This window comes from Telopea speciosissima, chromosome 2, assembly GCF_018873765.1.
Source record: "Telopea speciosissima isolate NSW1024214 ecotype Mountain lineage chromosome 2, Tspe_v1, whole genome shotgun sequence".
Lineage (NCBI taxonomy): Eukaryota > Viridiplantae > Streptophyta > Magnoliopsida > Proteales > Proteaceae > Telopea > Telopea speciosissima.
Genome location: NC_057917.1, coordinates 74,832,641 through 74,860,507, shown reverse-complemented (window position 1 = coordinate 74,860,507; position 27,867 = coordinate 74,832,641). Strand labels below are relative to the sequence as shown.

Below are 27,867 nucleotides of genomic sequence, written 5' to 3'. Positions count from 1 at the left end.
TTGTTTGAAGATTTCAGTCAAAATTCATGATGTCTCCTTTAAGTTGATTACTAATTTTTCTATTATTAACTGATTTAGATGTTTTATAACAATTGCTCCCCATACTTTTTACTGCATAGACTAATGTACAAGTGTTCTTTTTTACTAATCTTATAAATATTTTCTTTTCATCAAAAAAAAAATAAAAATTAGCACCGATAAAGATGAGCTGAAAAATGGAAACCACCTTGTGTCAAATCACGGAGCCTCTCCCATCGGTCCAAGCACAAACGTAAATCCTAGTTTTCAATTTGGCTCTCCTCCAGTTGGCGGGAGTTGGATGGTCCAGCCTAGTAAAATAAGGGGTTTTGATAATTTCACAGGTGGGACCCAAGTGGGTTGAACCGTCTAGCTCCCACCACGGCTAAAGGCGAGCCAATTAATCCCCTAGTTTTGATGAGGTGTAACCATTGTTAGTTATATTAAGTCTTTTTTTTTTTTTTCATTAAAGAACCAATCTATTCAGAAGAAATGAGATACACTTTGGAGATATGGCTGGTAATACTCAGATAAATAGGGATCGAAAAATAAGTCATGATGTATTTCTTACGACGGACAAAGCTCTCCTTGCAAGAGCATATGCTATATTAAGCCTATCACTATACCGATTCTGTCCTACTTTTTATCACTAACATTGGTTTGTTTAGTCAAAAAATACAAAGAAAAGAGGGGGTTGTTTCTTCATGTCACACTATGTATAGTGAATTATAATATTTCACTATTTATCATATGGCAACACACTTATCCAAAAAAAAAAGAATGGCAGCACATTAACGTCCATGTGATAAAGGATCAAACAAACATTTCATTGGAAGAGGGAGAGTCAATGTGGGAAAGGAAGAGTAGAAAAGAATGGGGATGCAACAACGAGTGCATGAGACAGAGAGAGGGAGAGTTTAAGAGAGTGTAGCGGTGGTGAAGAAAATGGGATTATAACAATTGAGGGGTTGAACGGCTGAGATCTAGAGAAGGGATCAGATAATCAATAAAATGCTAGCGCACATAAATCTATTACACAACACTAGTAAGTACATTATTTTTATTTTTTGGGGGTAAATAGCCAATATATTAAAAAGCGAGATACACTCTCCATGAACAAGAAAAAAATCTAGATAAAGGCCAAGTTGTGCTCCTCATTAAGGACAAGGCCTCCTTAAAAAGTGCATCAACAATAACATTATTAGCTCTTGGAATAAATTGAATATGTTACTAGCTCTAAGGCCAAGTTGTCCTTCATGCTAAGGCCAAGTTGTCCTTTTAATATTGTTACTACGTTTTGAATACAGAATTGGATTGGGATCCCATTCTCTATAAAATTGTGGAATATAAATGCATATGATTTTTTTAACCAAATTCAGCGTTTCCAAGGCGGAGTTGTTAAGAGGAATCAACAAAAAAAATTATGAACATAATACAAGGTCGAAAGCAATGCTTATCAAGGAAAAAGGAGGGTTGGACTTTCAGGATCCCTCAATATAAAATCGGGCTTTGCATGGAGAACTCGCTTGATGCTTATGGAAATTTCGTGGTTTTATGAAGCAACACTAATTTCCTAGATCTGATTTTCTTTAAGTAGAGTCCAACCCGTCATGGGCGTGGCGTAGTATAATTGAAAAAGAAAGTTGCTTGTGGCTGGTTTATAATGGATAGTAGGTACCGGTGAAAACACTTATTGGGGGAGGATAGGACTGCAGGGTTCCAATGAATTTTTATCACCTCAAGTACATTATACTGTCAAGTGCATCAAAAATGTACATCTCACGGTGTGCCTTAAAGTGCTTTTGCTTAAAACACTCCTTCAAGTGCATGTGCACCGCCAAATATATCTTTTTGGTGCACTTGACAGTATATTGTACTTGAGGGGATAAAGGTCCGATTCCAACCCTCATTTCCTATGCTTTTCTTGAGCCAAAATTTGATTAATGGGTCTGTAACCTCTATTGTATTAATCCACGTTTATTTTTTCCTAATACTAATGAGATGGTGGTCGGTCTTTTTTGTTTTTTGGTAAGATGAGATGGTGGTCCAAGATTCCAAGATGGAGGGAGAGAGTATAATGACTATCCAAGGTACATGGAGAGAGTATAATGACTAATGAGCATGGCGTGAGCTTAGTTAGTAAAGTCGCGTATCATACGCGTATTATACGCGTTCCCGTATTTTTAAACGTATAATACTCCCGTCCCCGTATTTTTCCGTATTTTTATAAAAAAATGCGTTTTTTAAGCAAGCACGTATTATACTCGAATAATACACGTATTATACGTTTTTTTTATAAAAAAAAAATTATCCAAAAGATTAGAATTTAGGGAAACGATTTCACTTTCCCTTTCGTCCCTTTCGATTTGCGTTGAACATCCAACCGTGGCAAAAGTAGCCGCCCTCCATCTCCAATCATCCTCGCCATCTCCGTTCAACAAAGCGGCACTTAAGTCTTGTACTCTCCTCTTGTTTCTCTGGTCTTTCAACTTGCTCATGTCATTTTCGGACAATCTACATTCATTTCTTGTAGATTATTGATATTTTGGTATGTTAAATGATAATCTTAGAGATGTTATATAGCATATTATATTATTGTGTTTATTTTAGTTAATAAAATCATGATATTATTTTGTTTATTAGGTGGTGAATGCATGTTATATAATGAATATATGTCCGTTTTTTTTAAAGTATTATTGCCGTCTATGCCGTATTATATCCGTATTAAACGCGTACCGTATTATTACCATATGCATTTTATGAAGCCGGATTTTTGAAAAGTATTATTACCGTCTAATCCGTTTAACTGCCGTACGTATCCGTTCCCGTTCAATTGCCGTTCCCGAACTTACTAACTAAGGGCGTGAGTGTGTGATTAATGCAGTTTCATATGATCTCATTATGGAAAGCGATTGTTCTATTGGAATTGGACCACCTCACAGGCTCACACCGTCAAACCTCAGCCGCAGTTTGTGATAAATGAGAACCATTTGATTGGGATAGATTATCACTTATCGGTAATTTTCACATCATATTCCAACTCGACGGTTGGAAGTGATCTTAAACATGGATTAAGGTATAGGTTCCATTAGGGCTGCAACGGGGTTGGGTTGGATCGGGCCTTTTAAAACCCCATACCAACCTTGAGTCCCTTTAGTCGGGTCGTGTTGATCCTGATTGGCCCTAACCATGGGAGGGAAGGAAGGTGCATGAGCTGGCCAGGTTGGGAGGAGGAAGAAGAAGAAGAAGAAGAAGAGGAAGAAGGAAATGAAAAACAAAGAAAGAACATGAAGAAGAAGACAAGGTCAGGTTGGGCCGGGCCGGGTTCAGCCCAAGGCCTCAACCCTGGCCTGGCCTGACACTGATTAAGAGCAAAAAATTCCCAATCTTGACCCGTCCTCAAGGCCAAGATATCTCAACCCAGGTCTTGTTCAGGCTTAGGGTAGGTAAGAGCGGGATCAGGCCATCAGGGCCAAACTTGCACCCTTAGGTTTCATCGTTTTGCCCTCATTGGTAAAAAAAAAAAAACTACGAAAGATAAAGTAGTAGAGAAACAATTGTATCAAAATCTTAGGATACAAAATTGGATCCTTTTACTTTACGGGGAGGGAAAAATAACGCTACCTAATTGCGTGGCCCTTGCATCTAGACAAAGAGGCATAAAATGACCGCTCCACCCTCATTAAAATGTGGAAATCTCACCCCCTCGATGCTCGCACACATGTTCCTATTGGGGAAAAAGAACCCTGAAGGTAGCATGCCTTTGTGCTCAAACACAAAGATGCATGAAATGACCTTCCCATCTTACGAAAGGTAGAAATCCCACCCCTATTGATGTGTCAGGAATATACTAGGCCGAAGTCAATCCAATATTCTTCTTCGTTGATCATTCCAAGCTTGCATGGAACAGTCATACATTTGACCGTTGTTTGAGGATTTGGAATCAGATCCCTTATTCCGATCGAGTTAGATAGAAATCGATCAAATCCCTATTTTGATTCCTGAAAATTTTTACCTGATTTCTAGGGTTCACACCAAGGTTCGTTACCTCACTCAGCCTTGGTCCTCTTGGATTGGGAAAAATCACCCAAATCGGATTGGCATTGGCTGAGATTGATATTGATCTACTACACCTGGACGGATAAGGATAAAATGATAATAAAACAGTTTTTTGTTTTAATTATTTTATGAAAAACTATAAATAAATGCGTCTTATTTGACTGATCCGAGCCCATTCCGATACCGAGATTACAAACCGTGCTTCAAACACGCCGATTCCGATGATCGGAAAATGAACAATGGACGAAAAAGAGCATTTAAAAGGTATCTTGATAATATACTCTGCCGTAGAAAAATCCCACAACAATGAGAATCAGGGCCTACCGCCTACTCCATGAAGGGGGAAAAATGCCATCATCATAAATTATTGTCCCTTATTTTAGCAAAAGTGAATCGTTTTTACTCAAATTTTCTAAAACCGTCGAGGGAATTCCGATTTATTGGAATGATCAGTTGATCACATTATGTGGAGCGTGGGCTTTAATAAACCTCGAAAGAGCGACCTTTATTTTTTACAGTTGCTTTTTTTTTTTTTTTTTTGGACACAAGATTAAGGAAAGCGCCAAATAACGTATAGTTTCGTTAAATTATATGTATATATATATATTTGTTAGAGGAAAAAATTCAGACTAGTTTCGACTTGATTCTGTGGTATCGTTGAGATTCGGTTCTTCGTTAGAAGCCGTTGAAGGGACTGATGATGACTTCTTCTGGACTTGTTTCCACATATTCATTTCTCAGCGATGCAGCTGGAATCGCCGGTACCATTCTAATGCTTCGTCTCTCTTCTCTCTCAATTTGTTGTTTGATTGCTCAAAGCGTGATTTGTTTTACTTCTTTACTCTGTAATGTTGTTGGAAGAAAACCCATGATTTCTACTGCAATTGCACGTTTAGGTGGAACATGGTATTCGATTAGAAGTTATAACACCTTGATCCTTTAGTTTTGGCTTAAATTAGTGCCTTTTAGAAATGTTTTCAAGGAATTAGATGAGCTTATTGCGTCTCTGATTGAATTTTGGTCACAATATGTGCTGTTTCGGGCACTCTGTCTTCTCAAAAATATAAATCGAAGAGTCTATTGTGAGTTGAAGAATGGGAAATCCCCCCCTCCTCCCCCATATTGATTATGATTAACCAAAAAGACAGGAACAGAGGTGGAGAGAAGGAAGAAGAAGAAGAAGAAGACCCAACTTGGGTTGGGGAGCGGGTAATCTGAATTTGAAGAAAACAAGATATTTGATTTTGATGCTCAAAATTTGTTGAATGGTATCCTCCTTTTCATTGATTTATTTCAGAGGAGGAGGAGCACTTCTGATTTAGAAAATGGAAACATTTTTGTGGAAAGTGATCTTTTGATGCGTTGTGAACTTATAGAGAAATGCAGATCAGGAAGCTCCTTTACTGAAAGCCCATCAAGAAGAAAGCACCCCTGATAGCTTATTGTTTGTCTCCTCCCCATAAAATTTCCAATTCAGATCCTCTACGGCGCACTGCCCCTAGCTTCCTGAGCGGCGCACAAACAGGGTGCAGCGCAATGACCGCCTTATCCCCGTAGAGGATCACGATCCTAAAATTTCTCCTGGCTTCTTTATTGCTTTCAAGACAGTCTTTTTGACTTGGTTGTTATTTGCTTAGGAAAAGCTTTCTAATGCCCTATTTGTTGGTTGCAGGGAATTTGTTTGCTTTTGTGTTGTTTCTCTCACCTATGTAAGTTTTAAACCACTTGTTTATTTTCCTCTTATAAGGATTCAAAAGAAAAGAAAATATCTGCCTCTATACATGAGCTATAATAGTTACTGTCTTCTGTCACAGACCCACATTTAGCAGAATTATGAGAAACCAATCAATAGAAGAGTTCTCGGGGTTGCCGTACATTTATGGTCTATTGAACTGCTTGATCTGCCTCTGGTATGGCATGCCCATTGTATCACCTGGTATTATATTGGTTGCGACGGTCAATTCCATCGGGGCTGTTTTCCAGTTAACCTACATAATCATCTTTATTTTATATGCTGAGAAAAAAAAGAAGGTAAAACTTTTCCTTCTCTAAGATTTGTCTGCACTTTTGTTCAGATATCTATAATTTTATTTGCTATTATGAGGAGCTGTTTTTCATATAATCCGTGGATGTTGCTGGCAGGTGAAGATGCTGGGATTATTGCTGGCAGTTTTAGGCGTATTTGCACTAATTGTATATATGAGCTTGAGTTTACTTCATTCTCCTATGCGGCAGCTATTTGTTGGATACTTGAGTGTTGCTTCTCTCATATCCATGTTTGCTTCCCCGTTGTTTATAGTTGTACGTCTATCTAAAATCATATCTCTGCTTTGCTTTCTATATATCTAGGATATCCAAGTCAGATATTCAATCTAATTCCCTGAATTAACTCTTTTTGCTCCTATCTTATACAAATATATTTTGGTTGCTAGAATTTGGTGATCCGAACGAAGAGTGTAGAGTTCATGCCATTTTATCTTTCGCTTTCGACCTTCTTGATGAGCATCTCTTTCTTTGCCTACGGAATGTTTAAGTGTGATCCTTTCATTTATGTAAGTATCCTGTAGATCCAAGTTTAGGTTTTCCTTCATTTGATGCTTCTAATAAGGTTATTATTTTATGCTTTTCTTGTATTATTATTATTATTTTGTTGATTTTGCTTCCAAATGAATTTCAGGTGCCAAATGGGATTGGATCCATTCTGGGGGTAGTACAATTAGTTTTGTACTGCTATTACAGCAAAACGTCCAGAGAAGACTCAAGAGAACCCTTGATAACACCGTTTGCATGAAATGAGTTTTTCCCAAATAGAGGTAAAAGATACATTTCAGTTGTATTTCGTTAAAAAATTGTAATCCTTCCATTTTTCTTTTGTGAGGAGGTTGCTTGTATTGTCTTTTGCATGGAGTAAGTTTGAACTGGATCTTGTAACTGCCATGGAAAACCTGAATAATTTGCTGAATTTCAAACAAAAAGTTACTCTTATGCAATTAAATCGATACTTTGTTAATTCCAGAACTGTTTTATTCTTTCTGCTTTAGCCTCATACATTAGGAACCAAGATGTAAAAATGTATGAAATGTATGAGGACAAAAGTTGAAAGTAAGAGAAAGAAAGGACATTTAGAGACTTTACTGAGCATACATTCATGGGACTGCTTAACATTGCAGAAAGAAGAAATGATATGTTCATGACTTCACTCCAGAGGCAATGGCTTGTCTTGTGTCTGCTGATACTTCTGTAGTTTGAAGGGCTTGTATCTGGAATTTTGGGTTCTTCGCTTGCTTTTGAGTTGTGTTTCAGTTTCCCCTTCCCCCTCATTTCATTAGCATCAAAAGCAAACATCCCATACATGATGTAGTTTTGGCACTAACATGAGAATTTTTTTTCTTCCGTTTTTGGGTTTATTTGTTTTCTTTCCTTTTTTCCGGGGTTGGGGGGGTGGGGAGGGTCCTCTGTGCATGATCATATTCTGAATGCCCAACAGTAGTAGTGTTGCCATCTAATATAATCGATGCATTCCTCGATGTAGTTCATGTTTGTGAAATTTATTCTCTCTCTCTCTCTCTCTCTCTAATATGCCTATGCAAGCATGCAGAAGACCAAGGAGAATCTAAACAGATCGACAATGTCTGGGTGCACTTACTAACTGTAGGCATATACATACATGCTTTTCTGATATATGTTCTCTCACGGAGACTACATAGAGAGAGAGAGAGAGAGAGAGAGAGTAGATCTACTTTTTATTGGTTGTTGGTCCGATTCATCATCATCTCACGGAACTAGAAACAATCCAGACCGTTAATTGTTGTCTTTAGTTAGCACTATACAACATCAAGTAGTTTGCCGGTCAAAAAATTTCTGCATTGTTTGCTTAGTGATTTTTGCTGTACTTCCCAACCATAAGGCATGGCACAACTGCAGTATACTATATTCAATTATGGTTACTATAATCTGCATGCATACTATACTGTTAAGGAAGACATGTCAGGAATTCACTATGATATCTATCAAATCTGTGGGAAAGCTCAATTTGGGAGATAATAAAGAGGTGAGATCCTACTTGTTACAGTAAATGTATTTTAGGAGAGTCTTCACCCAAAAGTATGAAACAGAGACAGGACTGATAATAGATCCATAAGGGAAACAAGAAGAAGCAATAAAAACCCGATAAAACCTATAAAGTTTAAATGTATTTTTTTTCCCCCTTTGGGATACACCTTTTTCTTTTCTTTTTTTAAATATGAAAATCTGAGACAGGAATGATAATTGATCGATAAGGGACTTTAAGAGGCCATTAAAAGAAACTGATAATAGACTGATAGCTACCGGTTTCAGTTTGGTTTTTGTATACCCAACACCTTATAGCTCCGGTTTCAGTCTGTCCCGGTTTATGCAAAAACTGAAAACCTGACCAATCCTGGACTGAACCCACCGCTTGACACTCCTAGATTCACTCCCTCAAAAATTTTCATTCTGTTAGTATACACTCAATGATGGTGAAAGCCTACTTTTGTTAGATTCTGGGTTTTACTGAGCTCAAAGTATATTTTTTGTTAGCAACAGATGGTGACAAGCCATTTGTTCTCTGATTGCAGCTATGAGAAAGTCCAGGTCATCCTCGGAGTATTTAGATAGCAATGACACATAATTGGCACCTGAAAATTAGAAGACCTTCTGGTTTGTCAAGAACTTTGTAAGAGATGGCCTGACTCCTGAGAATCCCTGAAAAAAGGTTATCTTTCTGTGCTGTTGTTTGTCATTTCTGGGATGAACACAATTTCCAGGTTTTTCAAAACTCATATAAATCTGCAGGGAAAGCTGCTCAGATGCTCAGAGTTCCATCTGATTCTTCATAGTCCATTGCATGCATCACTGGAAATTCCTAAGGGGAAGTTGTCTGATTTCCTGTCTAGTCTGAGATTGAAATCCCCACTTACATTAAGGGTTTGTTCATGTTTGTATTCAGAGAGATTATAATGCCAATAGACTATAAGTTCCACTGACATTTTCTTAGTGTGTAACTGTAAAAGTTATTTTGTGTTGCTGTCTTAAAAGTTTCTCTCCGACCTGATCCTTTTTATTGATGAGGATGTTTGGCACTTGTTAACCCCTGATTGTAAATTTGTGTTTGCTTATTATTGATATTTTCTTCTTTATCTGAGTTAAGGTTAAGTTCAAGGCCTTCTTGACGAGATTCAACACCACAAATTTGTGCTGAAGTCTCATCAAGAAGCCTGGGTCTGCACAGACTTGGGCAAAGTGTGGCACCATGTGTGTGATATTATGTTACCTTAATGGCGCCGTAAATTGATGCTGCATTCATCTGGATGTTGGCTTCCAATTCCAACCCCTCCTTCCCCCTTCCCTCTTCCCCACTAGAAGATCAATTAATTGATAATACATGTTAAGATTGGATCCTGTGTGCTTTTTTCTCTCCCTGCGGTAATTAGGTGGTTCTCTGTTTTAACAATTCTCTCATTTTCTTTTGGGGGAAGTTTTCATACACGGCCGTGTAAGCATGCATGGTCGTGTCCCCTCTCACAAAGAGTTGGACAAGTCATAAACCCCTCCACCCATTAATTAATGCCTTGAAACTCCCATCCTCTCACATACACAGTTTACACAGCTGTGTATGAAAACTTTCCCCTTTTCTTTTAACAAAGATTGTTTTACATTTCTCTATTCAATGAAGTGAATTTGTGTCACTCAGTAGCTAATGGGAATATTAAGCCGCAGCTGTAATGTTCACATCAGGATTCCCGTAAAATTTGAAACAACTTCAACTAATTTCTCTATCTTTTGTTTGCCCTTGTTCTTTCTTTAGTCTTCCTTTTCATTTTCTTTGGTAATTAGAGAAATGAAGATACAGAGAGAAATCACAGAAGGTCCTTAAAGAGTCACAGCAGCTTTTGGTTTTTCGTGCACAACAAAGGAAAACACTGTTAAACCAACTCTTTCAAGTCAAGGCTGCAAAGTTCTTGGGTGTTCAAAATATCCTACCTTATGTAATGCAGATATACTACCACCATATCCTGTATGTATTTGAGAAAGAAATTTTCACAAATTTAGTTTTAAAAGCCTAGCTTTTGTCTTGGACAAATTTCTGTGCTTTTTACCCATGAGGGTGATGAGGTGGAGTTCTTTGATCAGATTTCTGGTTGGATCCATTCTGTGAGGCTCACCTGTTTCTTAACCGAGTTGGCAGATTTCAATTAAAACTCTTCCACGACTTCAAGGGGTCTTAAATCAATGTGGTCAACTAATTTAATTGCATTTCGTATATGTACTGCACATTGGATAAGAGTTTATCCATCTCTTGTCATTAACCTCTGCTCAAAAAAGCAGTAACTATCTAGCTGAATAACAGATTACACCAAAATTAAAGAGAACCATTTCTCTTACCTTTTTCTTCAAGAAAACCATAACATCCCTCTGGGGGTGCAACAGGGCCGGGTTTTAAAAAACCCAGGCCCAGCCCGGGATTCCCAAGGCTCAACTGAAACTAGGCCTGGTGTTAGGTCAGGCTGAGATATTTCAGGCCAGTGCAACCCCTCTTGAAGTTATGCAAAATGTTGCTAACAGTGGGAACAAAGAACACCAAATCTAGCTAGTGCAACCCCTCTTGAAGTGATCACAATGAACACTGATGGAGCCTTCAATGAATCGACTACATTGCAGGAACTTGCAGTTGAAGAATTGGCAGATCAGCAATTCTTACAACTGATACAAAGGATTTTGTGGAGTTACTCACGAACTCATATTTTACTTGATATCTCCCATTTGATCCAGCAATTTAGAGTCTGCTACTGAGAGATTAGAAAAAGAAATTATGAGTAGGGTACGAGTAATTAAATAGTAATTTGCACTTTAATTTATTTAAATGATGATGCATCACCCTATAAGCTTCGATAAATAATGGGAAAAGGATGGGCACAGTGGCACACCGCTATACCCCAAGCTAGCACCCATTGTGTCTCTCTCTCCCTCTACCCTTGAAATGACTCCCCTACCCCCTCCTATTAGTCCTGTATGATGGTCCATCCTATGCCCCTAGTGATGCCACCTGCTAGCTTATTGCATCCGGGCAGTGTGCCTATCCCTCTTACATAAGTAATATTAATAAAAATTTCTTATTATACGACTCTAAATCAACTCCTTGATACATTGAGTCTATTGTCATCAAGTTATAGGCAAAAAAGCCCAATTTGGCTCACCTTCAGCCGTGGTGGGAGATGGAGGGTTCAGCCCAGCAAAACAATGGTGGTTTTGGTCATTTTACAGATGGGATCCAGGCAGGCCCCTATGAAATGACCAAAACCCCCACTATTGTTGGATGTTTTTGTTGGACTGGACCCTCCAACTCTCGCTATGGCTAGAGGAGAGCTAGATCCACAAAAGCTTAGATCATGCTCAATGTAGAGTTTAAAACCAACAATCATGATCCAGAATTAATGAAAATCTTTTTAAAAAAACCCTAAACTCTGATTTTTGTGCTAGATCGGTTGAAATTGGGATTGAGTCCGGCCAATTCCAATCCAGATCAGTCCAATCCGAATTGGCTGATCCGATTTTTCAAACCCTTGTTCTGTTTTTTTGTTTTGGTAAACTTCAAACCCTTGTTCAATGGGATCGCAAGAGTTGAATCTAATGGTTTCCACAAAATCATTACAGCCCGTGCCTCATGTAGAATATATTCCATTAGCACAAAAAATTCCTTAATATATCTTGTGAGAAATATTTCAAAATATAAATAAGGAAATAAATACTCAACACCAACATCTGCCTATTGCGGTTGGTGAGCTGTGGTGCGTTTCATGTCCATGCTCACCAGGAGGTCTCGAGTTCGAGTCTCCTGACAGGTATCTTCTCCCCTCCCTACTCCACCCCATAAAATAAAATATATATAAAAAAACTTTCAATTCCAAAAATAAATAAATAAACAAATACTCAACTATATCTAACCATAGACTAACTGACACATAAATAACCTTAAGAAATCGGTGAGACCGAATTGTGCCATCAATCAATTACTTGGGTACTTTGGAAATTAAAGAAGTTCGTCCTTACTCACGTTGGGTCTGTTTGTAACATATTTTAATTCATAGGAGAAGTTCATGTAATTGTTGAAAACACTAGGAAAGGAGTGTAATTAGGGCAAAGTACAGGGGAGGGGGGTATTTGCCTTTTCCATTGGTGAAACTTGATTGGATATTTTATTCCCGGGTTTTTTACAAATACCCCCCTGAAAATGCTCATTTGTTCAAATACTTCCTTACAACTTTTTTAACTATAAACCCTCCCTTACTTTCAAAAAATTATAGCACTTTGGTCCAGTCCGCTAGTCTAGAACGTTAGATGTTAGTTTTAGGAGATTTAATGACCAAAATGCCCTTTCTAATAAAAACCCACAAAAATTAAAAAATAAAATGACCAAATTGCCCTCATCTTATCCAAATGTTTGAAACTGAAAATTTTGTCCCCAAATCGTTTATGGTTTGAAATTGATAGAATCAGCAAAAAAAAAAAAAAAACTCAATCAAGTGACCTGCTCTTACCAAGTTGATCAGTGGCTGGGTTTAAAAGATTGAAAGATTTTGAATATCCACATGGAAGGTTAAGGAAAAAACAAAAACCCAGCACTGTATACGATTTGGCATATCATTCTTTAGAACCTTGCTATGGCCCCTAGAGTATGTATGATTTGATTTTTCAAACTATAATAGGAATACTCTTAATTATATATAACAAATAAAATGATCGAGAATAGGTTTGCAGTTTGCCTTTATATTTTTCTCCTTGTAACTGAAAACCTGGAACTTTAAAGTTGCAGTTTATAAGAATTAAGTAGATCTATGAAAATCACTTCCATTAACATGGAAATTAATCACCAAATCATAGCTCCCATCTTCTTCTTTTTTCTGTTTTCCCTCCTTCCACTTACTTGAATTCTCATCTTTTTGCAACTAAGATCAAAGAAAAAAACGATTCTTTCATCCAATTTGTGAAATTTCTCTCACGAGGAAAATTGAAAATGCAATTGTGCTTATACTTCATCATCTTGGAAAAGATCTGTCCGCATTGTTTCAGGGTATCAGAACAATCTTTGTATAAATGAATAAAGAATAATGGGTTGTTTTAGAGGGCATTAATACCTCCTGAGTTACAAAAACGGAGGATTGTAGAGAGAGCTTGCAGGTGGAGGCAGGGGATAATGGGCTATAGAGCGATGGGTTGCAGCGGTGAACGAAGGATAGAGAAAGGGGGAGATGCAAAGCACTGGGTGTAGTCCTGTAGTGGCGGTGGTGGGAGAGAGATACAACTGTGTAGATGGATTGAATGGTTGAGATGCTTTCTATCTGCAAATCAAATTAGCTGTTTTGTGCGATTGTTAAGCAATCAAATTATCTGTTTGAGGGGCTCTCACTAAAAACTCTCTTACCCATTTCGGAAAGAGTCCATTCCTTCTGTAAGAAGCTGCCACCACCTGTGGTTGCACTACTAACTGATAAATAGATCATGTAGTAGAATGTATGGAACAATTGGTCCCTCTAGAAGATATTGAAATCAGGACCTTTCCATGGTTTTCCGAACTTTGTGAGAAGTAATGGCTTTCGAAGAACGTTCTGAGCATCTTGGATGTGGGTAGTGAGCCATTGTAAAATTTTCATGGTTCCTTCATAGAGGTTTTTTTTTTTTTTTTGGTTTCTATCAGTTTCAAACCCTAAACGATTTGGGAAAATAATTTTCAGTTTCAAACATTTGGGAGAGATGAAAGAAATTTGGTCATTTTATTCTTTAATTTTGATGGGTTTTTTATCAGAAGGGTATTTTGGTCATTAAATCCCCTAAAATTAACCTCTAACATTCTAGACTAACGGACTAGACTAAAGTACTACAATGTTTTGAAAGTAAAAGAGAATTTATAATTAGAAAAGTTATAAGGGGGCATTTAGACAAATGGGCATTTTCAGAGGAGTATTTGTAAAAAACCCTTTATTACCCCCAAAAACATAAAAAGTTGGGTGGATATTCGGGTGAGTCACCTCCAGCCCCGAGGAGCCGAGTGACACGACCCGTTATTTCCTTTCAAAGCAAACGCCAAAGGGGAAGCTCTAGGTAAAGGGTGGTGGTGAAACTTTGTCATTGGCTTATTACGTGTGAGTCGTGACCTAGTTTTCATTCCTCGACGACCCTCGAGTAGGGTTTGCAGGCGCCGTTCTTACTTTTCCGCCGATTTCCAGCCGGTTTTGGGAACTCAGGGACTTGTACAAGTAACACCGGGACAATATTAAGGTTCGTTCATGGCAACTCTCCCTGCTTTCCTCTCTTATCTTTCCCTCTGTGGATTCAACCATTAATCCCGAGGTGATCGATTGCAAAGCTTTTGTCTTCTAGGGTTTATTTTATTTAGAGCCAAACCACCTCTTCTTGTGAATCTTTTTCTTTTTCCCCTATTTTCTGTTATCAATTGGACATTTCAACATTTTTTGGTTCTCGATCGTTCTGATGCTTTTCAAGGTCTTTTGATTACAGGTTATTCTGTTCATTGATCGTTAAAACCCCAACTTTCTAAATCTAGGGTTCTTTGTCTGAAGACAAAAGTATGTCAGGCAGAAATCGTGCACCTCCGCATCCAATCAATGGTCTACCACACCCCGGGCTTCCCCCTATGCACGAACATCCATTCGGTAGAGGTCTTGGTCCCATGCCTCATCCAGCCCTCCTTGAAGAAATGAGAGAAGCTCAATTCGGGCGAGGCCCAAGACCTTTACCCCCCCACCCTGCCATAATCGAGGAGAGCCTAGCAGCTCAACATCAGGAAATTCAAGGGCTTCTCATCGATAACCAGAGATTGGCTGCAACCCATGTCGCGTTAAAACAGGAATTAGAGGCTGCCCAGTATGAGCTTCAACGCATGGCTCATTTTTCTGGATCTATGCGCTCCGAGAAGGATATTCAGCTAAAAGAAGCTTATGAGAAGTGTATGAAAATGGAAGCTGATCTTCATGCTTCAGAGGCTATGAGGGCGGAGCTTCTGCAAGTTCGCACTGACATTCAGAAGCTCACTGCTGCAAGACAAGAGCTTACTAGTCAGGTTCAGGTGCTCAGTCAAGATTTGGCTAGAGCTAATGCGGGGTTGCAGCAGGCGCCGGCTTTGAAGGCCGAAATAGACACCATGAAACAGGAATTGCAGCGAGCTAGGTAGTGAGACAATTTGTTTCATTCATTTCATATTCCTGGATGGAATTTTGATGCTTATGTGTTGATGTAATTGTGGGCAATAGGGCTGCTATTGATTATGAGAAGAAAGGCCATGCTGAAAATTACGAACAGGGTCAAGCCATGGAAAAGAATCTGATTGCCATGGCTCGTGAGGTGGAAAAGCTGCGAGCAGAGATTGCTAATGCGGAAAAGAGAGCACGTGCTGCTGCTGCTGTTGGAAACCCTGGTAAAATATTATTCTTAAAGCTTTAAAGCTCAAGAACTTGTTCAAACTTCACCACTGTTTGAATCTCAGTGTTCATTGTTCCTTCCTCACCCGCGCTCTGAGATTTGTGGTTGCTGTTTTGAATGTGTTTTATTTTACCTTCATTCACTATAAGTATGGCCAGTTTGAAGGTATGAAGTGGTGAAGCATAGGGCTTCATTCTTTTGACTACAGCTAAGCAAGGATGGCATAAATGCTTATACGTAATGAAGCATATTTTGGTTCATCTCCCCCTATATCCCTGTGTGCTAATGCACTGACAATGGCTTTGCAAGGCTTAAGGGACATGAGATTCTTGGCCATGGAAATGCTCCATCATGGGCAGACAACCACACCAGTAGTGCATTGAACAATTTTTTTGTTTGAATATTTGAGTTTTGGGTAATCTTTGTTATTAGTTTTTTAAATTAGTTCCTTACATTTAGTTTGATAGAAGTGTGGTAGAATTTGAGTTGGAATGTCTCTTGACCTTATTTATATACAGTTAGATTTAATGTTTAGCACAAATTGATTAGAAGAACGTTGTCAAGAGTGTTTGAAGCAGGGACAACTAACTCAGATGCATGATATAAAATGGATCAATGAAGTTTCCTAGATTCATTTACACATGCCAGCTTCCTAAATTCACAATGTTGGATTCATCCTGTTGAATGATGAAGATTTATGTGCATAGTGTGACATGCTTGTCTATATATGGATGAAGATGCCCCAGTGAGGCAGGAAGTACTTAAATTTGTATAGTATGCTCCATACATCAATGAAATTTACATTGCCTATCAGGAGGAAAACCAGAAAAGACATGCAAATGAGTTGCTGAACCCATATACACCACATTTAACAAAAATACATAATGTTGTATGCAGCTAGGAAATGAACTGCAGTGAAATATTTGGGGGTTCTAGCTCTATCCTCCCAAAAGAAGATGAAAGAGAGAACATAATAGAGGATAGAACATTGGCATGCATAAATAATCCATTCAATTCTTTTTATACCATATGGATTCATCGAATTGATTCCCCTTGTATTTTTATTGGGTAACAGATATGTTATATCATGATGATAATGGATCAAGGATGGTGAATGCAGCTTATTATTTTATGTTGAAAACGATGATCTAACTAGATTGTGAAATGTTAAGACAATTATGAGAAGTGGGGCTTAGTTTTTTCTGACAACAGCTTCAAAAGCCTTGTGAATTTTTGGAGATTGGATGGTAGTAAAGATAGTATGGTTGCATTTACTTGATTAAAGTTCCATAGGAAGTATTAACCTCAATAATTAGGAGAAATTGATAATTCTTTCACAAATGCTTAGTAGCCCATTTGTGGGATTTTTGAAACATGTGGTCGTTGGTCTTATTTGATTTTGTTCTATTCAATTTAATTTGTTTTTATTTATTTATTTCTGGCACAGGATCAGGTTCTATGATCCCTTAATTATTAGAACCCTCCACCACCACCCCATCTCCCCCTCACCCACCCAAAAAAAAAAAGTTGGAGCTTCACCCTCCCATTTGTGTGGATTTTGAGGTTGGCTTTTGGTTTTGCAGGTTCAGGGTATGGTGGAAATTACGGCAATCCAGATAGCGCATACGGAGGAAATCCCTATCCTGCTGGCTATGGCATGAGTCCTGTATGTTCTATGTTGTCTTTTGCAATTCCTTCTGATATGTTTGCTTTACGTGATTGGTTATTATAACCTTTGCTTCTACCATGTCTGTTTCAGGTACAGGCTGGTGCTGAAGGTGGACATCAATATGGATCTGGTCCTCAATATGGACCTGGACAAGGTGCTTGGGGTGCTTATGACATGCAGCGAGCTCATGGACGCAGATAAACTAGTGTGATGTTATGCTGAGTCGTCCTCTCGTTTTGCTTACCTGCTGCTGGTTGATTAGGCCACTACTTAGTAGATGCCGAGGTTGGGGTCTGAAGAGTTGTCTCATGAATGACATTATAGTGGATATTCTCAATACTGTTGAAATCTGGATATTTTAATCCTAATTGAAATATTGGCAATTTGGTTTTTACTATGAATGCAGCAATATGAATTTCATTTGATGCGTTTTAATGCAGAGTCATGCAACTAGTGTTCTATTTGTAATGTCTTTTTCAAATGTGCATCTCATATACTTACCTCTTTGCTTTTCCTTCCTAAGGAGCAGATCCTTTTTATCCTTGGTTGTCAGCACCAAGATATTCATTCTGTGTGCTGCTGAGTTGCAGCTGTCTATAGTGTTCAAAGCAGGCATAGTATGATGTTTTTCGGTTGAGCTCTTAGAGTAGGATGTGTGACAATATATTTTGATCGAGTCCTTATTACCATTTGGAGCTCCTGATCTTTGCATCAAGAACTTTAGGATGATTATGATAACTGGACATTTCTTTGTAGCATAGTGTCCTTTTACTTATACTGAGATTAACTTGCAGGTCTATCGAATTTTCTTAGGCTATTTTACAGTTTTTGTACTCAGGTGTTAGTATTTTAATATTTCTTGTCAAAGTTATGTAGGTACATTAGATTGTACCAATAGACTTCCCCTTTTCCTCTCAGGATTATTGAGTTTAACCAAGAAACCTTAGAATTCAGTATCTTCCACCTTGCGCTTGCATCCTTGTCATTACCAAATTATGTTATACTGGTCAGTTTACTCAGCTGTTGCTCATTAGGACAGATTTGAGCTTTTGCGAGGATGGATTTATGCTTCTGATAGAAAGATCTATCTTTGTTGTTATGAACTTACTAGTGTCTTTTGTTATGATCTTGTTTAAGATTATTTGAACAATCTTTGTAGTTTCATTGGAAGATTTTTGGGGTCTTAAATCATTTGGATAATTCATTATACCTGCAAAAGGAAATGTATGTAAGAAGTTGTATTTCTGTGTATCCTGTTTCCCTGTTGGACTATTATGTACTTTTTTTACATTAACGTATGTAAGAGCTTTATATGTTGCTATATTTATTTATTCTACGACATGTAATAGCTATCACTATATTAGTATGTTAAACGACCTTTGGGAAAAATAATTAACAGCAATTCTTATCAGTCTTGTGATTTCCTTGCCCTGCAAAAGAGAAAATTAAGTACCTAATTTAACTCTATCATCCAACCCTATACCAAGCTTTAGGTTCCTAAAACATATTTTTCCACAGGGATTATGTGGGTAAGCACAGTGATATGGGAATTCGAAGGGTTAAAATTTGTTTGTAATGACAAAGCTGACTAGGTGATGGATGCGCAACTATAAACTTTTAGCAGATAATTATATATTATAATCATTTAAACGCCTGTTCATTAAAATATGTTTGCTAATAAATTGAAACCTGTGAACAAAGTCGATTATTATTTGCAATTGTCTCCGTATTGGACAATTATTTGTTTGATATGTGTAATCATACCATTTGGAAATATTTATTTAAAATTTGTATATGTGGAGACATGGTTTGGAATTTTCTTATTTAGCTTATGTCAATTATATTACTAATACAGGCATTTATGTATAATAATAAAAAATATTCTAGAGTTTATATTGATTCTAGAACAAAAGTCACGCAGCTAATAATGTATGATAGAGAGACTCCTAAAGAATCTTTAAGTCAGATATGGTTATGACTTGCATTCCTCCTACTGGCCCTGAAATAAAATATCAAATGACCTCTATAACCAAAGCGTACTAGTCTTGGATGACAAAGTGGCAGGCAGATTTGGCAGTCCTTTTTTCAGGAAGCACTAAGTACACTCTGCTAATGAGGTGATACTGTCCACATGAAGCAATGAACTTTGATTGGAACCTTGATGTGTTGCATTTATTTTGTGAAGAGATCCTGACTCTTGTAATAGTTTAAGGGAGTTATTTTACAGAGAATTTCTGCAATGAATTGTGCTTCGAGGAACTTCAACTTCTCTGTCAGCATGGATTCTGCTCCAGCCACGGAATCAATCTCCAATTGTCTAGACTTTTTAGTTTTTGGTTACCAACCCACTGTTCTTGTAATGTTCTTGAGTTAGTATGATATTGTTCACGGGTTTTCGTTTGACTGTTCTAGTCATGAAGTCGACACCTGTTTGCTCAAAGAGCATTCAGTGCCATCTTTAATCTTCAATTAGATCTGTGTCGGTGGTCCCTGATCTTGGCTTTGGTTAGTCATTGGAAATATTCAACTTGTACTTTGTGTAGTCTTCTAGAATATACTTGTTCCCTCTTCAGCAACTACTGCTGAGACACAATTTTCTTTGACTTTAACTTTGTATGGATATGGGTCCTAGTGGTCAATTTGGCATTAACAGCCGTTGGAGCAGAGATAATGCTGCATTCATGGTTATATTGCTGTATTCTTCTGCCTCTCTGGGACTGTGGGCAGAGAGCTCAACTATTGACCTTCATAAAAATGTTGTTTGGTCTTGTAGGTGTCAACCCTGAGAATCTTAGTGCACAAGTAGCTGTTACCTATTAGGTTATACATGCCAAGTTGACTGGTCTGTGGCATGGGAGATGTCTAAATTTGAGCTGATTAGGGTTTCATTACATGTGTCCATGTCTTGAATAGGAGTTGTTAGTCAGCTGTTATCCTCTTTTAGGTTTAGTTGGGTATCTTCTTGTTATTAGTGGTAATCATGGTGGTCTAGAAACTTATTGGGACTAAGTGTGTAGCCCAAGTCTCATCCTTTATCTAACATTGGCAAGAAGCATCGTTGCATCTTATTTGGTTGCATGAGGACTGTGGTCGATGACAATACCTGTTCACAAATGAAGCTGCGGATGTATTTCATGCTCAAGTAAGTGACATAACTATCTGAACCCCTTTTATTATGCTACTTGACTGCAGCCTAGTTATTGTGCTTGTTCAACAATCACTTTTGATCTTCTATTTTATTTCCACTCTATAGTTAAGATGATGTTATATGTAGGAGAAATTGTTTTTCCTAGTTAGGATCTTGGCATTGGATACTGGTAGTAATGCTCCCTCCATAAGACCTTACGTAGGGGAAATTGTTTTTCAAGTGTGTCATGCAATTAGAACCTACATATCCAATTTTAGTCTTGGTGGCATTTGTACATTTTTTTTGGTCCTGCAGCAACCCTTGGAATATGGAACCTGACAGTATGTTTAAAGATGGTTTTGAATGAGGAAACAACTGGGTTGTATAGTAGTAGAGAGTATTATTTTAAGAACTAGGCAGCAAGAAACTAAAATAACTACTGGTCCAGAGAGCATAAGGTTAAGAGACTCAATTGGTCTTGGCCAAGGTTGTCAGACTCCTAGTTCAAGCAATGCTGTGATACCTTTTCTTGAATTGTTTATCGTGTTCATCACTAACTTTGGACTATGAATTTTTTTTTTATTGATTGACTTTGGGGTTTGGGGGACATAGTCATTGTTTGTTTAGCTCTTTGTTGTGGTAAAGCTGTTGATTTTCATTGAGCATTCATTGTTGTAGCTCGTATTTTAAAAAAAAATTTATTTGATGTGATTATAGAATCTGGTTTAGAGTTATTTTTCTTAATAAACTCACCAAGTATTGTTATTTTGTATTGAAATTTGAGTCACAATGAAAGGGCACTCTTCATAGTACATAGATTTTTTGGCTAAAGTCCAAAACAAATTATAGTCTCTGGCGTAGCTTTAGTACATAATGAGTACATGGAAGCTGAAATGTTATTGATGTATTGTTTTCACATCAAAGTTGAATATTTAGGATAACTACTCATGTCTTCCTTATTTCCACACTTTGTACTAATCTGGAATTTCTTTACTTATAGGAGAAACCTTCACCCACGCCTGCTGTTCTGCTGGTACAATTTGCTACGCTTGATTCCAGCCTCTAGGAGGTATGCCCTTTGCTCTTCATTACAGTTTCTGTTAATAGTTACTGAGGTACTCAGTTATGGTATAACTCTGAAGAATTATTACAAATAAGAAAAAGAATCCAGCTATTCTAACTGATACTTTGTTGTCCAAACTTTTGTTTCTACAGACCCATTCGGTGCAAGTGATCTAATTTATCTGAAGCGTACTAGTTCTCTGCCAACTGTGAAAGAACTCTCAACAAAGCTCTGGGAAGTGGGCATTGTGATAAAATGTTCTGTGCACTCCCTAAACTTGGTGCCATTCAAAATTAAATTTTAAGCACTATATATGGGAGACGGTTGGGTATGCCCTGCCAGTTTTCAGTACGCTAGCGGCATACACCAGCCACAGGGCTGGACACAAGAGCGCAATGGGATCTTTTCTTGAGGATGACACTACATATATACCCAATAGTTACTTTATTGACTCAAATCTGTTTCTAGGTGACATTGTCTGGGAAGAATTTTTTTCACCAGCACAACTGCTGCCATCTCTAAACAAAACGTGGAAATTCACATATAACTTCTGCAAGGATGAACATGACACCTGTATTAATTTATGCTTGAGCTCCCATGGTTTCTTGTGTTCTAGTCAAGACAATACCATCAGTGATGTTAAGCCCAAAAGCCTCCCAAACTGCATCAGAACCATTTATAATATTATTTACACGAGGTCCTTCTACATGTCTTTCACTATCACAGCTATAGCCATGCATAGAATCACACTCATCCACAATCTTAGCCTTCACTTTCTTTCCATTTTTTACAGTTATGAGAATCAAGTTTCCACAGCTCCTACCTTTTATCATACCATCCAGGGGAAAGGGCAACAATAAGTTGTGTGTTCTTATGGTGTCGTGCATCACATTCTGATGGTCATCCACCATTACCACCTGCATTGAAATCATTTTTAGAAAGAAGGGCTGGAGTAGAGGAAGTGATAGGAGGTGAGCAATCAAATGTGTAATAGCTAGTGCCTCCACAGATGAGGGTGCTCGCCTGGTTGCAACCTCCGGCGGTGGAGGATCCATTGGAATGGATATGGGTTTCGACTGTAGTATTATCTGTGCACTTTCCACTGATGCAGATGAGCTGACCTGCACAATCGTTTAGGGTTTGGCATGTACCTCCACAAGATGAGATTGCAGTTGTGAGGGAAGAAATGAGGAAGAAGAAAAGGGAGAGAAAAGGTAAAGATTCAAGAGCCATGGATTATGATGATGCTTGTCAAGATCTCTCTCCTTGCACATTACCGACAATTACATACGAATAGATCCAACATCACACAGAGAGAACGTTTTAGGTTTTCAGGGCTGTAAACCTTATGTACCATATGGCATATGATAATTTTGTCTGTTTTTTTTGGGGGATAGAAGGAAGTTTCCTTCATTACGGGTGAAGTGATTTTATCGGACTATTCGGTCATGGTTGCACTTTCACATGTTGACCGGCAATGTCAAAATAATTGTCCCTTGTAGCCATCCGACGGTACCAATGGTTATGGTGAGGAAATTCTAATCTTACCATAGGTGAAGGGAAACTCATGTCTTTTTCCTATTGTTCATAGAATTGAAAGGATTTTTTTGAAGGCTAGATACATTGCTCATACGGGCAATGATCGACATATGTTCTATTCAGTGCCATAATAGTAGTCAACAGAGAGAATTGTAGAAGCAAAAGGGACATGTTTTGAGCGTTGATCATGTATTGTACATCGTGCATGTATATGCAGTGGAGTTAGTTTCTTTTCTTTTTTTGGGGCTGGGGGGCAAGGAGATCTGGATCCTCCCCCCGGACATGAATAGTACTCTCCATATACGTTGTCTTGTTGATGTGTGTCCTAGCACGGATGGAAGACTTATTTTATGCAATCGCATGCATCAAGTTCCGCTCTACCCCTCTCGCTAATATCTTCTGATACCCTTCATTTCGATCTGAAACAACGAAGGAAAAAAATAGAGTTTTCCTTCACCTGTGATGAAAAGAGTATCTCTTAATCCATATGATCTAGTGATTGGATGGGACTCCTATAATACTGCCTATGGTATTACCTCAAACTTTGTACAATACAGGGTAGAGGGAATAATGACATCTCAATGCCTATATTTTCTTCGCTCATGGTGAAGATAAACTTTTGCCGAAGGAAAAAGTTCTATCCACGAAGTAGCTTCGAAATTTCCAAGAATTGAAACGAAGTCAAGCACTTCTAAAAGTAATCTTCCAATTTTCCTTTCTTCTCTGATTCTTTGCATCCTTAAATCTATTAGCTTGCAACTTCGTCAATTTCTCTTGGGTTTGGGGACTTGTAGTTTGAATGGTTTGAATCATTATAGTTTGAAGCCAACAGCTGTAAAAGTATGGAGAAAGTTTATTTGTTACACCTATAGTGTGAGGTTCAGCTACCATTCTCTTGAAAGCTGCGGTAAAGGGATTCCCTTCACCATGGCTTAAGGAAAACTCAGTCCAAAAAATATAAATCTTCATGTTTTCCTTGTTCCGTTAATTCTATGTATCCTTAAATGTGGAATGTAACTTCGTCAATTTCTTTTAGGATTAGAACCCATAGTTTGAATCATTCCATGTTTGATGCTTAAGTACTTCTTGAACTGCATGAATAGAGTTTGAGAGGTTTCAAAATTGAAACTTAATGTGCTCCTGCCCTCCCTCCCTCTACCATGTGTTCTACCACTGATGAGATGGGGGTGGAAAAGAACAGAGCAGGGTGGCTGTTGGGATGGGGAAGAACGGGTTGTGGGAGGGAGGGAGGGAGGGAGGGCAGGAGTAGATTAAGTTTTGGTTTTGATTTCGATCGGTTTCTTATTGATTTGTAATTGGGAAACTATTGGGTTTGGTCCGGTCTGGTTTCAATTTTGCATGTATACATACAGTAAAGAAATCAATGGGAAACTTTGTTTTATTTCCCCCTAGTTTCTTAAAATAAAACCTAAAAAATTCGGTTTATTTTTTATTTTGAAATATGAAATTTCAATCTGTTCGGTTTTAGATTAAAATCATCATTTTGAATGAAATGAAGTGTAACTCGTATATATCAAACCGTATCGATCTTTAATATATAAACCAACGGGAAAAGTTTTCATACACGGTTATGTAAGCATGCACGATCGTGTCCCCTCTCACAAAGAGTTGGAAAAATCATAAAACCCCACCCATTAATTAATGCCTTGAAACTCCCACCCTCTCACATACACGGTGATAAACCCAAATTCACACCAATCAATCAGAGGCCGCCATGTGTCCTGACCCAAGGAGGTGGACCATGATAGGACCAGGGAAGGACCGCCCTCCACGGGCGCTAATCCGAATGACCACACTCCGCGGACGCTGCTCCGAATGACTACACTCTGCGGACGCTGATCCGAATGACTACACTCCGTGGACGCTGATCCGAATGACTACACTCCGCTGATCCGAATGACTACACTCCGTGGACACTGCTCCGAAATGACTACACTCTGCGGATGTTGCTCCGAAAGACCACCTCATCGGGTGCGGACCCCCTAGGACATCATCTCCTCTGGCGCCAACCCCCAAGGATGTCATCTCCTCTGGGACGGACCCCCTATGGGTGCCGACCCCATGAGCATCACCTCCCTTAGGCGCGGATCCCAGGTAATGGACCACCTACGGTTATCGACCACGAACCGCCCATGGGCAAGGACCTCAGATAAATGCAGGTACAGATTGAACCACATGAATCCTGACCTAGGACCAAGTCACCACCACGTCCATCAACAAGACATGTACCATCATAAGGACTCTAGGCCACCGCTTATTAGTCACGTAATCTTGACGGACTCAAACACTGGGAACCTTATCTACCATGTAGATGAGTCTATCCATTAAGGACACCAACTCTACTGGGACACTACCTCCCACGGGATGACAACTAATCAAGGAAGAAACCTACTACCCAGGGACTCTATCAACTACGAAGGCCACTCTACATCAATCGGGACTCTCCACACCGCCACACTCTATTATAAAAGGAAAGGTACTCAACCCCATGAGGGGACATCTTAACTCATCTTGAATACTATCATTCATCTGTTTGCTCAGAAGATCTAACTTTGGCATCGGAGAGTCCTAGGCCGGAACCACATCGATTCTCCTTTATCATCCCTTGGTCCTTTCGTAGGTTACGACATTTGAAGGGACCGTTCGACGATTTCTTGACGCAACACACGGCTTACACAATGGTGTATGAAAACTTTCCCCTAAACCATATTAATCTCTACAAACATATTATTTACTATGAGTTTTTTTTTAATTTGTTTAATTATACAAAAAGGCCGGGTTGAAACGTACCGATTTTACATGGAGAGACTCTCTCTATCTACATGAGATTGTAATTTTGTTTCCACTTTCTATTTCAATGAGGTATTTCTACTGAAACCAATTTAAACCGAATTATCGAAGTAGTGGACAAATCGAATAGAAACCGAATAAAACTGAACCAATGATAGGCATTTCATCTTCCATTGTGTAATAAGGCAAAGATAAACTTTAGGTAATTTGATAAATTGAAACCTATTCTTGGTATTAAAGTAATTATTTCTCGTACATAAGAACACAACAAAATCATTTTATATGAAAAAGGTTATTAGATGAAGAGATATGGACGAAGGTGTTAACGTACCCTGCGTCTGGCCCCTCGGGTTGGTTGCGTGGAAAATTCAACCGTCTGATCCAAGAGAGTAGGATAGTTGCGCATCTATCGATTAGGATGGCAGACAGAAACATACCAGCTCTTCAGAAATTCCGGTGAAAGTTGGGGGTATTCTGGGCATTTGAAGTTTCCCTAATCCTCCATTCCTCTCTATAAATATGGATGAGTGCGTTCCCTTTAGGGTTGTGTTACTGCCTTTGAGAGAACTGGGCGAACTCTCTTCTGACGCAGCCTGGTTCTCTTGCCGGCCTATAGAGAAGCCACGAAGGCCTTTTGTGGATTTTTGTTTCTGCCCCTGAGAGAACTGAGCGGAGTTTATTCTTTTGCAAACAAAGGATCTTAGACTTTTTTTATTTTTGATTTCTTTTTTGTGTTTTATTTATTTATTTTTTCGTGTGATGATAGAATAGGGATTTTGTTGTAGTTAGGGAATGGGTTTTTGGCCGATCCAACAGCAGCTCCGAGCAAAGGGTCTTAAGCTTCCTTTTTGTGTTTTAATTTTTTGTAATTTTTGTGTCGATAGAATAGGTGTTTTGTTGTAGTTTTGGAATGGGTTTTTTTGTCCGATCCAATGGGTTTTGTTGTAGTTAGGGTATGATGAGTTTTGTTATTGCCTTTGAGAGAACTGAGCTAGCAGTCACCCAAGGCCGGCTGTATCGCTTGCCGGCATATAGAGAAACAGTTGAGGCCCGATGTTACTGCCTTATATATATATTTTTTCTGTGTTTTATTCTTTGTATTTTTTGGGTGATAAAACATAGGTTTTGTTTTAGTTAGAGAATGGGTACCACCATTGATGGATCCCATCGTAGATTACTTGCAGAAAGGCATATGGTTGGCAGACAACTCCATGCTCGAAATATAAGGCAAATGACGATAAAAGGAATATAACTTCTTCACTGTCATTGATGTAGAACTATATAAAAGGTCATTCACTATGTCATATTTGTCTTAAGTTTAATCTTGAATACTTAGAGTTGTAGTACCTTACTCTACCCTAACCCAACCTAGTCTCACATCTTATCTTATTCTATCTTTTCGTATAAAAGGTCGTTTGCTGTTTAGTTTAAGTATTTTATTCTTCAGATAGTTCATGTTTTTGTATCCAATTGTAGTTTTTGCATTTTTTTTTTGGTTCCGACATCTCCGTCTTCAGGTCTATTTTTTGCTATTTCTTCTTGTTTGGATCTAGTTCCCTTCTTTAGGTAAAGAGAAGGGGCAAGAAGATATGACTCTTAAGTCACCTATTCTTCATCTACGTTCATCTGTACTATCGAATCTTCAGGTTCTGATATGTTTTTTAGTAATTTGTGGGTAAGTAGTGATGTCTTTAATATTTTTATAATTTTTTTAGCTTTCTAATATTTTTTTTTGTAGATTTGTTGGAGTGGTGATCAACATTGTGCCATTTCTTCATGAGAAGAAGTAGAAGAAACATGAATACAACAACTCGTTTATAATATAATATTTTATTCTACTTCTTCTCATGAGGAGGTGGCACAACAACGGTGATCATTACTTTAACAAATCTACAAAATTTTTAATTATTAAAAAGTTAAAAAAATTAAAGACATCACTATTTACTTACAAATTACTAAAATGTAGATCTGAGTCCGAAGAAGAATAGGTGGTTTAGGAGTCATATCTTCTTGCCTTTTTTTTTTTTTACCTAAAGAAGGAAAACAGATCTGAACAAGAAGGAATAGCAAGAAATAGATCTGAAGACGAAAATGTCGGAGTCAAAAAAAAAAAGTACAAGAACT

General features: G+C 38.2%; 2 protein-coding genes and 1 pseudogene across 3 annotated transcripts; 2 read left to right on the top strand and 1 right to left on the bottom strand.

Moving 5' to 3' along the window:
* Positions 1 to 4,694: 4,694 nt before the first annotated feature.
* On the top strand, positions 4,695 to 10,160 carry LOC122650215 (bidirectional sugar transporter SWEET2a-like). 2 transcript variants are annotated; one of them, XM_043843556.1, is made up of 7 exons: positions 4,695 to 4,838; positions 5,750 to 5,786; positions 5,892 to 6,108; positions 6,220 to 6,378; positions 6,510 to 6,629; positions 6,755 to 6,890; positions 9,933 to 10,160. In XM_043843556.1, exons 1-6 carry the CDS (start codon positions 4,775 to 4,777, stop codon positions 6,866 to 6,868), a joined length of 711 nt encoding a protein of 236 aa, XP_043699491.1. In that variant the 5' UTR covers positions 4,695 to 4,774; the 3' UTR covers positions 6,869 to 6,890; positions 9,933 to 10,160. The 2 variants fall into 2 exon arrangements, with proteins under 2 accessions (XP_043699491.1, XP_043699492.1); XM_043843557.1 differs by lacking the exon at positions 9,933 to 10,160 and adding an exon at positions 8,893 to 9,234.
* Positions 10,161 to 14,589: 4,429 nt separating this feature from the next.
* On the top strand, positions 14,590 to 17,595 carry LOC122650214 (protein FLX-like 1). The gene is made up of 4 exons (XM_043843555.1): positions 14,590 to 15,282; positions 15,366 to 15,529; positions 17,118 to 17,200; positions 17,294 to 17,595. The coding sequence occupies exons 1-4, from the start codon at positions 14,684 to 14,686 to the stop codon at positions 17,402 to 17,404; spliced, it is 957 nt and encodes a 318-aa protein (XP_043699490.1). The 5' UTR covers positions 14,590 to 14,683; the 3' UTR covers positions 17,405 to 17,595.
* A 4,379-nt stretch (positions 17,596 to 21,974) lies between these two features.
* Positions 21,975 to 22,626, bottom strand: LOC122651106 (annotated as a pseudogene).
* Between the last annotated feature and the right edge of the window lie 5,241 nt (positions 22,627 to 27,867).

What these genes read in the sequence shown, in the direction of transcription:
- LOC122650215 (XM_043843556.1), top strand. Translation starts at nt 4,775, where the DNA reads ATGATGACTTCTTCTGGACTTGTTTCCACATATTCATTTCTCAGCGAT. An exon ending in ATGCTGAGAAAAAAAAGAAG is followed by an intron (nt 6,109 to 6,219) that starts GTAAAACTTTTC and finishes TGTTGCTGGCAG; the next exon opens with GTGAAGATGCTGGGATTATT. An exon ending in AGTGTGATCCTTTCATTTAT is followed by an intron (nt 6,630 to 6,754) that starts GTAAGTATCCTG and finishes AATGAATTTCAG; the next exon opens with GTGCCAAATGGGATTGGATC.
- LOC122650214 (XM_043843555.1), top strand. Translation starts at nt 14,684, where the DNA reads ATGTCAGGCAGAAATCGTGCACCTCCGCATCCAATCAATGGTCTACCA. An exon ending in CAGGAATTGCAGCGAGCTAG is followed by an intron (nt 15,283 to 15,365) that starts GTAGTGAGACAA and finishes TGTGGGCAATAG; the next exon opens with GGCTGCTATTGATTATGAGA. An exon ending in CTGGCTATGGCATGAGTCCT is followed by an intron (nt 17,201 to 17,293) that starts GTATGTTCTATG and finishes TGTCTGTTTCAG; the next exon opens with GTACAGGCTGGTGCTGAAGG.